Below are 13,290 nucleotides of genomic sequence, written 5' to 3' on the forward strand. Positions count from 1 at the left end.
GAGAATCACTCTACCGAAAGCAGGATGTTAAATGTAAAGCTAGCATTTTTCACCTGACCTGTACATGCCTTGTGCCAAAAATGTGTATAGTCAAGGACTGGAATAACAAAATGAGCATTGAGATCGATATCCAAAACAGTTTGAAGTTGCTATGCTACACTGACTCTTACATTCTCCCTCATGTATCCATGCCTGACTCTTAATACGTTGGTAAACATCACAAAGTTAATGTTAAAAGGAAATGCACAAGAACTTTGCTTAAAGACCCTATACTGCATTTTTCTTGTATATTACTTCTAAACTGCATTTTTAAACCATATGAGTCATTAACATATGCTGAGACGATCAATTATCATTTTTTTGTGGTAGGTATTTAACTGAGCTGCTAGAGAGTATGCAATGTACAAATTCATATGGATTCTTGTGCCCCACATTATTGTCCAAGTTCGCTAGTTTTGAAAATGAAGATAATCGGTCAGACTATATTGTTAAGGCTATGACATGTACGGGTTGTGAAAGGAGTCGAAAGCTTGTTTTTGCTCCATATTTTGAAGGGTATGTACCTTTTTTTCATACTACTATTAATTATATTATTCAATGCTACTTATTAATACGCGATGCTGATTGTTTTATTTTATAAATGGTAGTAATCATTGGATGTTGGCTGCCATTAATCCAAAGGATGGTGTAGTATATTGGTGTGATCCAACTGGAACTCTAGAGCCTCGTAAATTTTTGAAGGATACAATTAATTTGTAAGCTCGGCATGTATATGATTTAAGAAATTGCAATTATTTCATAGCTTTACATTTGTTTAATTAAAATAAATATAATTAAGGCATGTCTATAACATATATTTAACACAGGGCAATTACGAAGCTAAACTCTATGGATCCACTTTTCGGGTGTCACCCACAAAAACAGCTTGAATGGAAAATTATAAAGGTACTCCTTCAACTAATAGTACTTTTATCTCCAAAATTATATAATCTATGTTTTTTTTGGGTTATTTGGTGAGAATAATCCAAACAATTACTCGTATGCTCAAATTAATCCCAACTATATTTTTACTCATATTAATCTGACTTGTGAGTCATTTTTCTTCTACTACACCAGCCCTAATTGCTTATTCCCAGTAGTCTTATTATTTCATACAGAGTTAGCCTTTTTCGCCCCAGATTTCATGCCTTTTCCTCGATCTGAAGCCAAGTCTTATTTCATACTTAATTAGCAATTATTTTTTTGTGAGGGTATAGTCAATGTTGTGTTGATTCGGCATTTTCCTCTAAACGGGTTTTACTTCTTGCTATGCTTTTGAATCTTCAGTGGTAATGTGAATAATTTGGTGTTTGATATGGGTTTTGATTTGGTAGTGGAGAACACAAATTCAATTCAATAACAATGTGTGCTCACTATTTACTTTCTTCCATTTTAGACTCCAAGCCTGAGTTATTTTGCCTTAATTTTGTGTTTTGGCATTCATGTTTTAGGCGTTAGTATTGCAGTGATGGTATTCATGTTAGCTTTTTTTAGCTAAACTAGGGTCAATTTCTTCAGCCTTGTATTGAACGTAAGTTAAGGAACCCTTTCCATTGATTAATGGTGGATGAGAAGACTAGTAATACTATTTGGATTATTCTCATCAAACAACCTTTTTCTTTGTTGTGGGCTTATTGTATATACGTTGTAGTTGACACTTGACATGATTTTGAATTTAGTGTCCTACACAGCCATTTGGGACCGTTTTATGTGGATATTATGTCTGCCGATATATGTTGGAGATCATCAGAGGACGATATATTAGTATTATTCCAAATGTACGTCCTTTCATTTGTTTATTTTGTTTCAATATTTACTTCATTTTATATAAATTAAATATGTTGGTATGTAAATAATTATAATTGTGTTTTTTGGTTACTTTGTATGTAGTTCATGATTAAAGCTCCGAAAACATACTCGGTTGAGCAAATTGATGAGGTGCGGGAAATTTGGGCTGAATATGCTTTGAAGTTTAAGGCGCAAGTATTTGATGGCAACGTCTAAAGTAATTAGGTTGATCAGATAGTTTGTGTGATGGTTTGTGGATGGAGAAACTTGTGTTAGTGCGTGTGTTTAAAAATTAGTCGTTGATAGCCTTGTATTTTGGAGGTTCAAACTTATATGGTTTTATTTGGTTGGATTTTAGAGTATAATGGTAAGATTTGCTGGATTTTTTGAAATGTAGCCGAATATAATATTAAGCGACTATTGTCGTATAGAATATGAATGAAACAATTTCTTTTTCAAAAATATGGTTGTGTGAAAGCGTATCGATATGTGCAATATTGTGTGCAGATTATATTTGAAAATTGGCCTGAAGTTGATTTAAAAAATGGGGGCAGAATTGATTTAAAAAATGGGCGCAAAAAACCTGAAATTGGCGTGAAATTTTTAGCGCGAAATACATTTTAAAATTTGGCGCAAAAAACGTGAATTTGGCGCAAAAAATATATAGAGGACGGTTGGAAGAAAAAGCGTCATTATTCAAAAGAGGACGGTTCTGACCTGTACCCGTCCTCTTTGAAAATAAAAAGAAGACGGTTCTTTGAGGCAACCGTCCTGCTTTTACAAACAAAAGAAGACGGTTTGACTTTATCTTAACCGTCCTCTTAGCCTACGAGGACGGGTGAATTAAGGACGGTTAGTTTACGTAATAAGGACGGTTTTGAACCGTCCTCTTTATTGATTTTTGTAGTAGTGGAATTCTTCTTTTAGGTCATTTATTTCGACAAAACAAACACCAGGAACTTGGCAAACTATTTTTCTTTTTTTTTTTTTTTTCAAAAAAAGGGCTCTAAGTTTTCATTTTTATCTTTCATGTTTTTTTTACATGATATTGACTAACGTTTGTGTTGAATTTGATATTTCATTAACAATAAGTCTTAGTTCAGACGGTTTAAAATAAGACGGACCAAATGTCACCATTTTTTTAATAGAATGTAGCCATTTAATGACAAAATGTTATAACTAAAGTTGTCACTTTTTACCCTGAAAATAATGGTAACATTTTATCAGAAAATAATAACATCTTATAGTAAAATGCCTACATTTGATCCGTCTTATTTCAGACGGGAAATAGCCCGTCTAAAATAAGAAAGTGCGTTTCATTAATAATTATATCGTACTTATTAATAATTTTTACGATAATTTTATATTTTTTGGAGAATAAGTAACTTTTTGTCGTGTCACCTAAAGTAAGTTCGGGTCGGGTCATACTTGTTCACTAATTCATATAAAAAATCGACGTTGGAAGTGCTAAAACTAAAACTCTGTAAGTATATGTCACGAATTTCTCTCTTAACGGAAGACGATTATTTGCTACAACGTAGTATATTCGGGGCTAAGACATTTTGTTTTGGCCACGGTCGGCCTCATTCATGGCTAAGATAATTTTTTGCCATGGCAAGTCTTACTCGTGGCTAAAAATGTTTTTGCCACGGGCGTGGCTTAATTCGTGGCCAAAAACACAATTTGCCACGGATGTGGCCATAATACGTGGCGCAAGTGAATATTAGCCACAGTTGTTTTTTTCCTGTGGCATAACTTTTCAAGTAATTTTATCTTAATTGTTTTTTTCCGTGGCCAAGTAAATTTTTGCCACGAATTACAAATTCCCGTGGCGTAATTCGTGGCGCAAGTGATGATTTTTTTTTTTTGATGACGAGGGGTTGAATCCCCCCGGGCCCATGCATTCCCGCACCACCACATGGACCATGTAAGCCACCCCCTTCGGAGCTGCAGAGGCCAAGTGATGATTTGTTATAGTGGAAGTTAATGAGCTAAGAAATACCCCTGCTTCACCATATATTGCCCCCCAAGCGACTCATTCCAGTAAAGAAGATCCTTAGAAAGTGATAAACTAATAGGTATGGCCAAGATTTTACCCACCCATCTCTCTTCAAAGAAACAACACACACGGGATTTATCCCAAGACAAAGACTCCACATTAATTAAGTGCCTCACTTGTAAAGATGATAGTTTAGGGCTATTAGCAAGCAACTCTGGATCCTTAGGAGATAGACAACATCCCTCTACCCATTTCGCAGATCACACATTCAGAGAAGAATGTGGAGAAATTTTCCAAGCACAAGAAGATTTAATAACATCGTAGCCCCATAGAATACTTCTTCCTCCCCAAGAGACATTAGAAGTAGGACTTTTTTTACTTTCATTTAAAAGATTTATCATACCATACTTAAGACCCAAAGTACGACCAATCAACGAAGATGGATTAGAAATAATACGCCAGGCAACTTTAGCTAATAACGCTTGATTGAAGCATTTTAAATTCCGAACACCCAGACCACCCAAAGATTTAGATTGACTCAGAAAAAGTTTACTACACCAACTAATAGTCTTTCCCACACGACAACCTTTCCACAAAAAATGTGACAACATAGAATCAATCTTGTTAGACACACTTACCGGTAATTTAAATACCGATAGAAAGTAAATAGAGATAGAGGAAAGGACAGACGTAATAAGAGTTAAACGACCAGCTGGAGACAGTAGAATCCCATTCCAAGAAGCTATTCTTCGCTGTATCTTTTCAATAACAAAATTAAAAAGACATTTTTTGGTCACCTTTTCAAGAGCATTACCAACATCCGATGGTAAACCTAGGTAAGTGCCTAATGAGTTAGAAACCGGTGCTTCTAACACCTGCATACATTTTCGAGCAAAAGACATTGTGGAACTTGGGCTAATTAAAAGTGCAGACTTATCGTGATTTATTACTTGACCAGACGCTCGACAATATTTCTCAAGGATAGAAAAAAGTACCTGACAAGAGTTTTCGTGACCTTCCACGAAAAAAATGGAGTCATCCGCAAAGAGCAGATGAGACAGCGGAAGACTATTTCTACATAAAGCAGTACCACGTAGATTCCCATCTTCCTCAGCCTTCAGAAGGTTAAGAGATAACATTTCCGTACATAACACAAAAATATAGGGTGATAGAGGATCACCTTGACGTAAACCACAAGACGGCTTGATAGAGGACGATGGGATACCATTAATAAGAACCTCATACGAAACAGTAGAAATGCATTGCATAATTAGGTCAATGACCTTCCGAGGTAGACCTAATTTGGAAAGGGTTCCCTCAATAAAATTCCAATCCATCCTATCGTATGCTTTGCTCATATCCGCCTTGAAGGCCATCCTGCCAGTATTACCAATAGTTGAAGATGAAACTTTATGAATAAACTCATGCGCCAGTAAAATATTATCCGAAATACTCATTCCCGGAACGAATGCATTTTGAAAAGGCCCAACCAACACCCCCAAATACTTCTTCAACCTATTTGCAATACATTTTGTCACAATTTTCATAATCACATTGCACAAACTAATAGGTCTGAAATGCTCCACACGTTCCGGTGCAGGGCATTTAGGAACCAAAGTTGTTCGGGGTCACTCTATGGGCCCTGGTCACCTGTGGATGCGCTGCCGTCCCCGTCGTCGTGACAGGGGTAACCGGCGTACTACCCATCAGGTCCAGGAATAGCTTTAATTTGGCTGCATCGACCACATGTCCCATGACAGTGACTTGGTCGGTAGGCAGCGGTGAGCTCTTTCGGCATCCGAGCGCCGTGTCGTGACTCGGCCGGTGGGGGACCGCTCGATCTCAGAATTACGGAACGTGTCATCCTGGAAGAATGCAGTTCCTTCACTCACAGTTTCTTCTTGCTTTGACATCTTCTTAGCTCGCTGAATGGTTTTTTTTTTTTTTTTTTTTTTTTTAGTAATGTAGGTGACTAGCTTTTAGTACGTTATCCCCACAGACGGCGCCAATTGTTCCGGGTGTAATTCCGGAGCAGGATTGTGACCACTTGAGCTTGTAGAATGATGTCGTTGCTCGTCTCTTCCTTTTACTCTTTCCTGTAAAGATGAACAAACTGAGGGCTCGGCTTGGGGCCGAGCGTACTCACTCCGACGCTCAAGTTAGTAAACTTAGAGAGATAAGTTGTATGTTTAACTTGGCAAAGTATATTGTAGAGAGATAAGGGAGTTTGATACCAGATTTTCCAGTTTTATTTCTCAATGAGAGATGTGGAGTATTTATAGACTTTCACCTTTTGTCGCGTAGTGGCCAAGTGGCGTAGCAGGTGGAAAGACTGTCTTACCCTCGGCCGAGGGACCCATGACAGGCCGGCAGGCCTGGTTGACTCCATGCCGAGGGGACTGGATACGAGTACACGGATATGCCTCTCGGCCGACTAGTTGCCGAGCCGAGACCCAAGTGACAGGCCGATAGGCTTTGTCGGTTAGGCCGTTTTTCTCTTGACTTGTTGTCTTTTAGCTCTGACCTTGGTCAATATGTTGACCTGGTCAGCGGGTGCAGAATATGCCCCATCAATTTGCCCCCAGCGTAGTCTATGCCGTGGTATGGACTTTCGATGCGTGTTGATGTGGACAGCGGGCCGCCCACGGGGGCGCTTGGATGAAGGGGCTCGAAAACAAGCGTTTGCATTTCGTATGGAGTCGCCACCAATTTTTATGGGAAATTGGAACCGTTCGAATACCTCATGTCATGTCAAGACACAAAGTAGTGACATGAACACTAAGCAATCGTTACCCTTAGCATTCTATGTCTAGAATGACTCTCGTGGATGCCAATGAACACGGGTGCTCACGGAGATCTGGAGTAAGGGGTGAGGGTACGTATTAGGAAGCTCTTTTGATCGAACACCTAATCCCGCCCGCCTCGATAGCGGCCTCTACTAATGATTAGGGAATTTATTCGCACTCGATATATCGTCGGTTATATGCATGCAATGCAACATCCATTAAATTAATCCTAGCATGTGAAGATTTAACTAAGTCGGTTGACAGTTAATTAGCATACAATTGGGTCGAAGTAGGATTTAATGCTTATTACGTGTGAAAGCATACAAATGATAAAAGAAATACAATAAATATAAGTGCAATAATAAAAATTACATTAATTACATTGGATAGGCGATTTATGTCGAAAATACCTTTAAAACGGATGTTTGAGAAAACGAATAAAAGAATAAAATTACGGACAGGAATTAGCGTGATAATACGGATATTAGTTAATTAATACGTAATCTAAACAAACTAGGTCAAGGCAGAAAAGGAGTTCAGGGACAGAATTCACCTGAACAGGCAGCGCGAGTAATGCGCCCTTTGGAAGAGGCGCAACAGTTGCTGCGTCTGTTCCAAGGGTGAGTTCTGGCTGTGAAGCCGGAACTGCAAACCGTTAATGTTATTTGTTAATTTTAAGGATTGATTTGATAATTGACTCGGGTGAAAGTGATTAATGAATTATTTACATATGAATATGGTCATAAAACAGTAAAACATGGATGAGACGGAATTAAACGGATTAATTATGTGAAGGGTCGATGTTAATTAATGATTAAACTAACTGAACGAATTAATTGATTAAACTAAACATGATGAATTGATGACGAATTAGTGATGAACAATAAATAAACAGATGCAAATTTATCAACAACGAATCCCAGAAACTCAATATGAACGAATTGAACCTACGAAACCCGAAACTTGAATTTAATGACGAAAAAACCGCAAATATGAATTATAAGGGATTTAAGTCGGACTTGAGGATTAATTAAGCATGAACGATGAATTATATACAACATACATATGATTTATAAATTACCGTGATGAAGAATTAAAGAACAAAACAAAAGGAATAATTTTGGTACGAATTACAGAGGACGGAGGAAGAAGAAAAGAAGCAGGAACTGCGGCAGCCTCACGAAGAGGCGCAGCAGGTGCCGCGCTCCTTCGAAGAGGCGCAGCGATTCTGCGTCTTCTCTCGACGATCATCTCTCGGAAATCCGCAAAAACAGGTTTTAAAGACGGTTTTAGAAATCGATTTTAATGGTGTTTCCGACATAAACCTTACAATTGTTATACAATAATTAAAATACAATAAATAAAAGGAATATACACCCTCAGACTTACATGTTGACGGAACGAGAAGAACTAAGAAGATCGATTAGTGATGCTCGACGCGAATGCAAGAAAAGAGTGTCCTCGTAAGAGGAAAACGATTGATTAATTAGATTGATTGAGTGTAGTGGTCAAATTGGTCGGTCATGCAACGGAGAGGCTGGTACCCGGAAAGATCCGAGCTTACGTGGTCGGAAGTCCAAGCACGTAGGCGCCAATTAGTAAGAACGAAGTCTAGAATGCAAAGGGAGAAGAGAAGGGCGGACACTCGCGTGAGAAATATGAGGAACGAAAGCTCCTATTTATACTAATCACGTGAAGGAATAGGGTTTCGGAGACTCTTTGGAAGTGAATCTCGGAAAGATATGAAAAAGATACGTAAATCATGCAAAGAAGGGCCTGGGAAGAGGCGCAGCAGCCACTGCGTCTCTTGGAAGAGGCGCAAAGACTGTGCGTCTGTTCCCCAGGAGGTTTCCTCTCAAGAAGAAAGATTTCCGTGTTTAAGTTATGGTAGGACGGATTTAATTCGATTATCTTTTGAATATTACGGGATATTGTTTGCCAAAAGATAAAATTTGATAAATATGGAATAGAAATATCCGGAACATTCCAGAACATTCTGACTCGGGATTTAACAGCTATCAGAAAATGGAGACGGTTTTTGACCCGGACTCCGAATGTACTCTAATTACTGCCAAAACGACCGTATCGGCACGTAGATGACAACTAAGAGGTTGACATTAATTTTTGAGCAATCACTTGACGATAATCTTACGAATTGTCACTAATCGTTCCGCGAATCAAACATGCGGCCCAATCATCACCGGGTGGTTTGCGAGGGGTGCGGAAACGAGGTGTCTCTGAGCCCCCACTTTGACTGAGGCTTGGACAAGGCGAAAGTCAAAGTATAGCCATCAGGTCAATCGAAGATTACAACCTGACGACTATGGCGACGCGAGGCGGCTCAAGGGGTCTGAGCCAAGGACCTGTCGTCGGGAACATTTTAGAGTCTGTCGACTATCGGGGAGGGTCGTTTAAAGTCCATTAGACTACGTAAGGAAGCTCGCCAGCCATAAGAAGAGATCATACCTGAGACTTAATCGAACTTCGCGGGGAATAAGAGATATTGAAAACAAGCGGGACGTCGTAGAAACCGCCGGGGGAATCGCTGCGTCGGTCTCAAGCGAACTCTAGTTGGGGAACATATCGACGACTAGGAACATCTTGATCGTCGTAGGGGAAACCCTCGAATGAGCAGTACTGCAAAATACTACTGCGCTGGGTAAAATGATTTGACGACTAGGAACATCTTAATCGTCATGAAAGAAAGTCTTGAGTGAGCAATACTGCAAAATACTACTGCGCCGGATAAAATGGTTGAGCAATACTGCGAAATACTGCGGCGCGGGATAAAATGAATTTGGACAATACTGCAAAATACAGTCGCACTGGATAAAACGCGGGCCGGAACGAAAGGAAATCGTCGAAACGGACCAAAGTGATAAAATGTCATCGAGGAAGAGGCACACCAAAGATGGGCCCACGAATAACGAACTCATAACGGATTTTTGAAAATCCATATGGAGGGAAACAAAGGAAGAGGCGCAGTAAGAGCTGCGTCTCTTGGAAGAGGCGCAGCACCTGCTGCGTCTGTTCCCCAATTCAGCAATTCTGCGTAAAAACGCGAAATCAGAAGAGATTTATTTCATTATTTCGAAACATAAATTACTCCATTCTCTCTCAAATCTTCACCAATTTCGTCGAGGTTGGATTCAAAAGCTTGCTTAAAATATGACTAATCGAGGTATGTGCTTTAATCTTGCATTAATCTTCCACATTTGTCGAATTTTGAGCCGCGAACATTAGGGTTTTCGACCCTTTTGATCGAAAATTTGGGGCTTTTCCCCCAAATGGATTTGTCATGCCAAATTGATACTAGAAATGAGTAGTAGGCAATGTTAGGAACATAACCATGTATTTACTTCGAATTTTCACCAAGTTTTGAGCCCTTGAGCGAATTTTGAGACGGTTTCACAGCTAGATCATAAATTACTTCGAAAATGGCCCTAGGATTGCCCATTGGTGATGAAATTTGATATTCGGGACCCTTGGATGATGGGTAAACTCTCCACCATCTTGGAATTTTGGTTTGTGACAACTTTTTCAGGACACTTTTTAGGGCATAATCGCCGTTATAGCGAAATGCTGCCGAATTTTCGACTCGAACTCGGAACTAGGCCTTGACTTTGGACTTGACTTGACCCTATTCATCACATGAGTGATTGATTTGGTGGGAATATGGCCAAGGATGGCCGAAAGGGCGATTTAGGGCCTTGAAGGCTCGAAATACTACTTAACAAAGGCTTGCCATCATGTGATGCGGCCTGGATTTGCTTTAATCGCTGCAGGTGACGATGCTTCCACTTCCGGGAGAGATCCCATGGATGTAGATGCCGCTGTTGTTGAGGAGGCTTTGGAGCGGGCCTTCACCGCGCGGTGATGGTCGCTGCAGAGGAGGTTCCCGAGGAGGAGGCCGGCGATGAGGAGGAGATTCCGAGACGGGCCCATCTCGGACGAGGAGGTCGCCCGGTGAGAGGTGCTCTGCGTGGCCGAGACACGGGAGAGTAGGCACCTTGTGTGGGCTGCAGAGGGTCACTTGTCCTACAGGACGGTGAAGAGCTTGGTAAATAGGAATTCCCTAACTCATTACCTATCCTTTTCTATTTTTGTTCAAATCTCTTTTAAATTTATTTCAAAACTAAAGATAGCTTTGTTTCAAATCATAATAGGAGGCCGGGAACATCCGGTCGTTCTCGGGGTATACGACAGCGATGGAGCATTACGAGCGGCTGTCGGAGGAGGAGAGGGCCATGATTGAGCGCGGAGCGTTTGGTCCTCTGGTTCAGGTCTGGAGGGATATCGTGAAGAGGAAGTTGCGGGCCAACCTTAGCCTGGTCCGCGCTTTCTTGGATCGATTCTGGGACACGACTTCCACGTTTCACCTGCCTTTTGGTGAGGTGGGGGTCACCTTGGAGGACTACGGCATGATTTCTGGTCTGCCGTGTGGGACTGAGGAGATGACGTGGCCGGAGACCGGCATGAGGGCGGATTCGGCCGAAGCGAGGAGGTTGATCGGTGGAACCGTCGCCGAAGGCATTGTTGCGGTGCCGGGTTTGGTACCCAGTACCTATGTTCGAGATTACTTTGCGGGGAAGACCCCGACATCGGTGGTGATCGATGGGAGGGAGACGACTCCTCCTCCTTGTACAGCCGAGCAGAGGGCTCGTCTGTGGCTTTGGTGGTTCTTGTCTTCGATTTACCTCGGAGACAAGGGTGAGAGGCTGTCGACGAAGCTTCTTCCCTTTCTTTCTGACCTGAGTTCCCTAGGGCGCTGGGACGGGTCATCTTCTTGGTTTTGCGGTCCTCATCCGCTTCATGAGGGCCATGGTTCGTCCGGAGTTGATGGAGAAGGGGACTTCTCCTGGCGCTGTCGGACCTGGGCTACTGTTGGAGGTATGAACCTTCCTTTAGATCAACGTAAATTCCTTTCTTTTATCAAAGATCGAAAGATCGTCATTGACTATTCTGTTTTATAGGCGTGGGTGTACTCCTACTTTCCGGGCCTCGCGCCCAAGAGGACGGAGCCGTTGGAGAGGGCCTATCCCGTGGTGAGGGATTGGGTCATGTGTCGGACGAAGAGCAAGCGTTCTTCTCACAACGTCTACCGGCGGGATGTGAACGCCCTTCAGCTGAGCGGCGTGAGTATCCCACTTGTATTCATTCATATTTTTGTCCTTTGCTTTAAATTGATCATAGGAATGACCTTTGCCTTCATATTGTTGCAGTGGGTGCCCAGACCTTGGGCGGAGTATGCTGGAGCGCCTCCTTTTGTTGCTGAGGTCCTTCGACCTAGGAGCTCGAGTCGGCTGCTGTTGTGGACGTCGATGGGTCCTGTGTGGTATCTGGGCGAGCGTTTGGCTCGTCAGTGCTTTCGGGGCGCGTTGACGGTTCCCGTCGATCCTCCTAGGACGATGTTTAGGGAGCCTTCTGAGGCTGAGAGGGAGGCGGACTTGGCCGGTGTCGGTGGTGACGACCTTCTTCTCCCCGACGAGGATTACTCGGCGTTCCTTTACGGGAGGTTGGCGTATTGGCCGGTAGTGGTGAGTATCTTTCGTTTTCTTGTCGGATTTTGATTTTCGAGAATTGCGACGAAAGATCATCGATTAACGAGGGCCATTTGTCTTTGCAGGAGGTTGAGGCGGCGGGCATCGAGCCCCCAGAGTACCCCGAGACCCTTGAGTACACTGACGCTACTGGGAGGACGACGATCTCCGAGTTACGTGACTTTGACGTAGCTGTGACGGATGCTGGCCTAGATGACTGGCAGCATCTGATTCGGAGGGTGAGCTCCCATTTTGCATAGTTTTCGTGTAAGAACACATTTGATTGAATTTGTTTAATTTACTGAGAATTCTTTTGAAATGCAGGTCGCACCATCTCGGTTCGTGGCACTATGGAGGGTGGCCAACCGGCTACGAGCTACGGCCATTGAGGCACTCGTCGGCGGTCGAGGTCGTCAGGTATGAACCTTTATACCCATTTTTCGATCTCCCTTTGATTTCCAGTTTTGATTGAGTTGATTGACAGGAGCCAATTCGTTGCTGTTTGCAGGGTGACCGCGAGTCGGGACGGGAGTTGGCCCAGGCTCGGGAGGAGACGGCTCGCCTGTCGAGGGAGCTCGAGTTTCGGGATGCCGAGATCGCTGCTCTTATGGCGAGGGTTGCCGAGCTGGAGGGCGCCCAGCAGTAGCTTGTGTAGTTTTGTACATCTGATTTTGAAACATTTTTGGACTTGGTTTGGGGCGCGAGCCCCCAGTTTACTTGGTCTTTTTGACTTGTTCGGGGCGCAAGCCCCAGTTTGCTTGTACATTTGTACCTTGTTCGGGGCGCAAGCCGGTTATTTGTACATTTGCTTTTTGTTGCATATATGACGGCCCGAGTGCCTTTTTCTTTGGTTGTCTTTGTTTGTACCGCAGTTAGTTCTTGAACAGGTTTGGTAGACAACGGTTTACGCCGTCATGCTGCCGAAATTTACATAGAAAAAATCACGCAACACATACATTTTATATACGCATAAGGCCTTTAATTAGTGCAAAATGAGACTCAAAAGGACCAAAATGCAAAAAATTTGTCAGAAATGACCGGACGGTAGGGAGGGCTACCCCCTAAAAAAAAAGAAAAAGAGAAATCTATAAGTTAGAAAGTGGAGAAATGAAAATATTGAAATTTTATTAAAATGAAA

General features: G+C 42.1%; 1 protein-coding gene across 1 annotated transcript; it reads left to right on the plus strand.

Moving 5' to 3' along the window:
* Positions 1-301: 301 nt before the first annotated feature.
* On the plus strand, positions 302-2,283 carry LOC141655927 (uncharacterized). The gene is made up of 5 exons (XM_074462920.1): positions 302-555; positions 648-755; positions 867-945; positions 1,719-1,817; positions 1,930-2,283. Exons 1-5 carry the CDS (start codon positions 395-397, stop codon positions 2,041-2,043), a joined length of 561 nt encoding a protein of 186 aa, XP_074319021.1. The 5' UTR covers positions 302-394; the 3' UTR covers positions 2,044-2,283.
* The last annotated feature ends 11,007 nt before the right edge of the window (positions 2,284-13,290 follow it).

The sequence above is a fragment of the Silene latifolia genome, chromosome 5 (genome assembly GCF_048544455.1).
Source record: "Silene latifolia isolate original U9 population chromosome 5, ASM4854445v1, whole genome shotgun sequence".
Lineage (NCBI taxonomy): Eukaryota > Viridiplantae > Streptophyta > Magnoliopsida > Caryophyllales > Caryophyllaceae > Silene > Silene latifolia.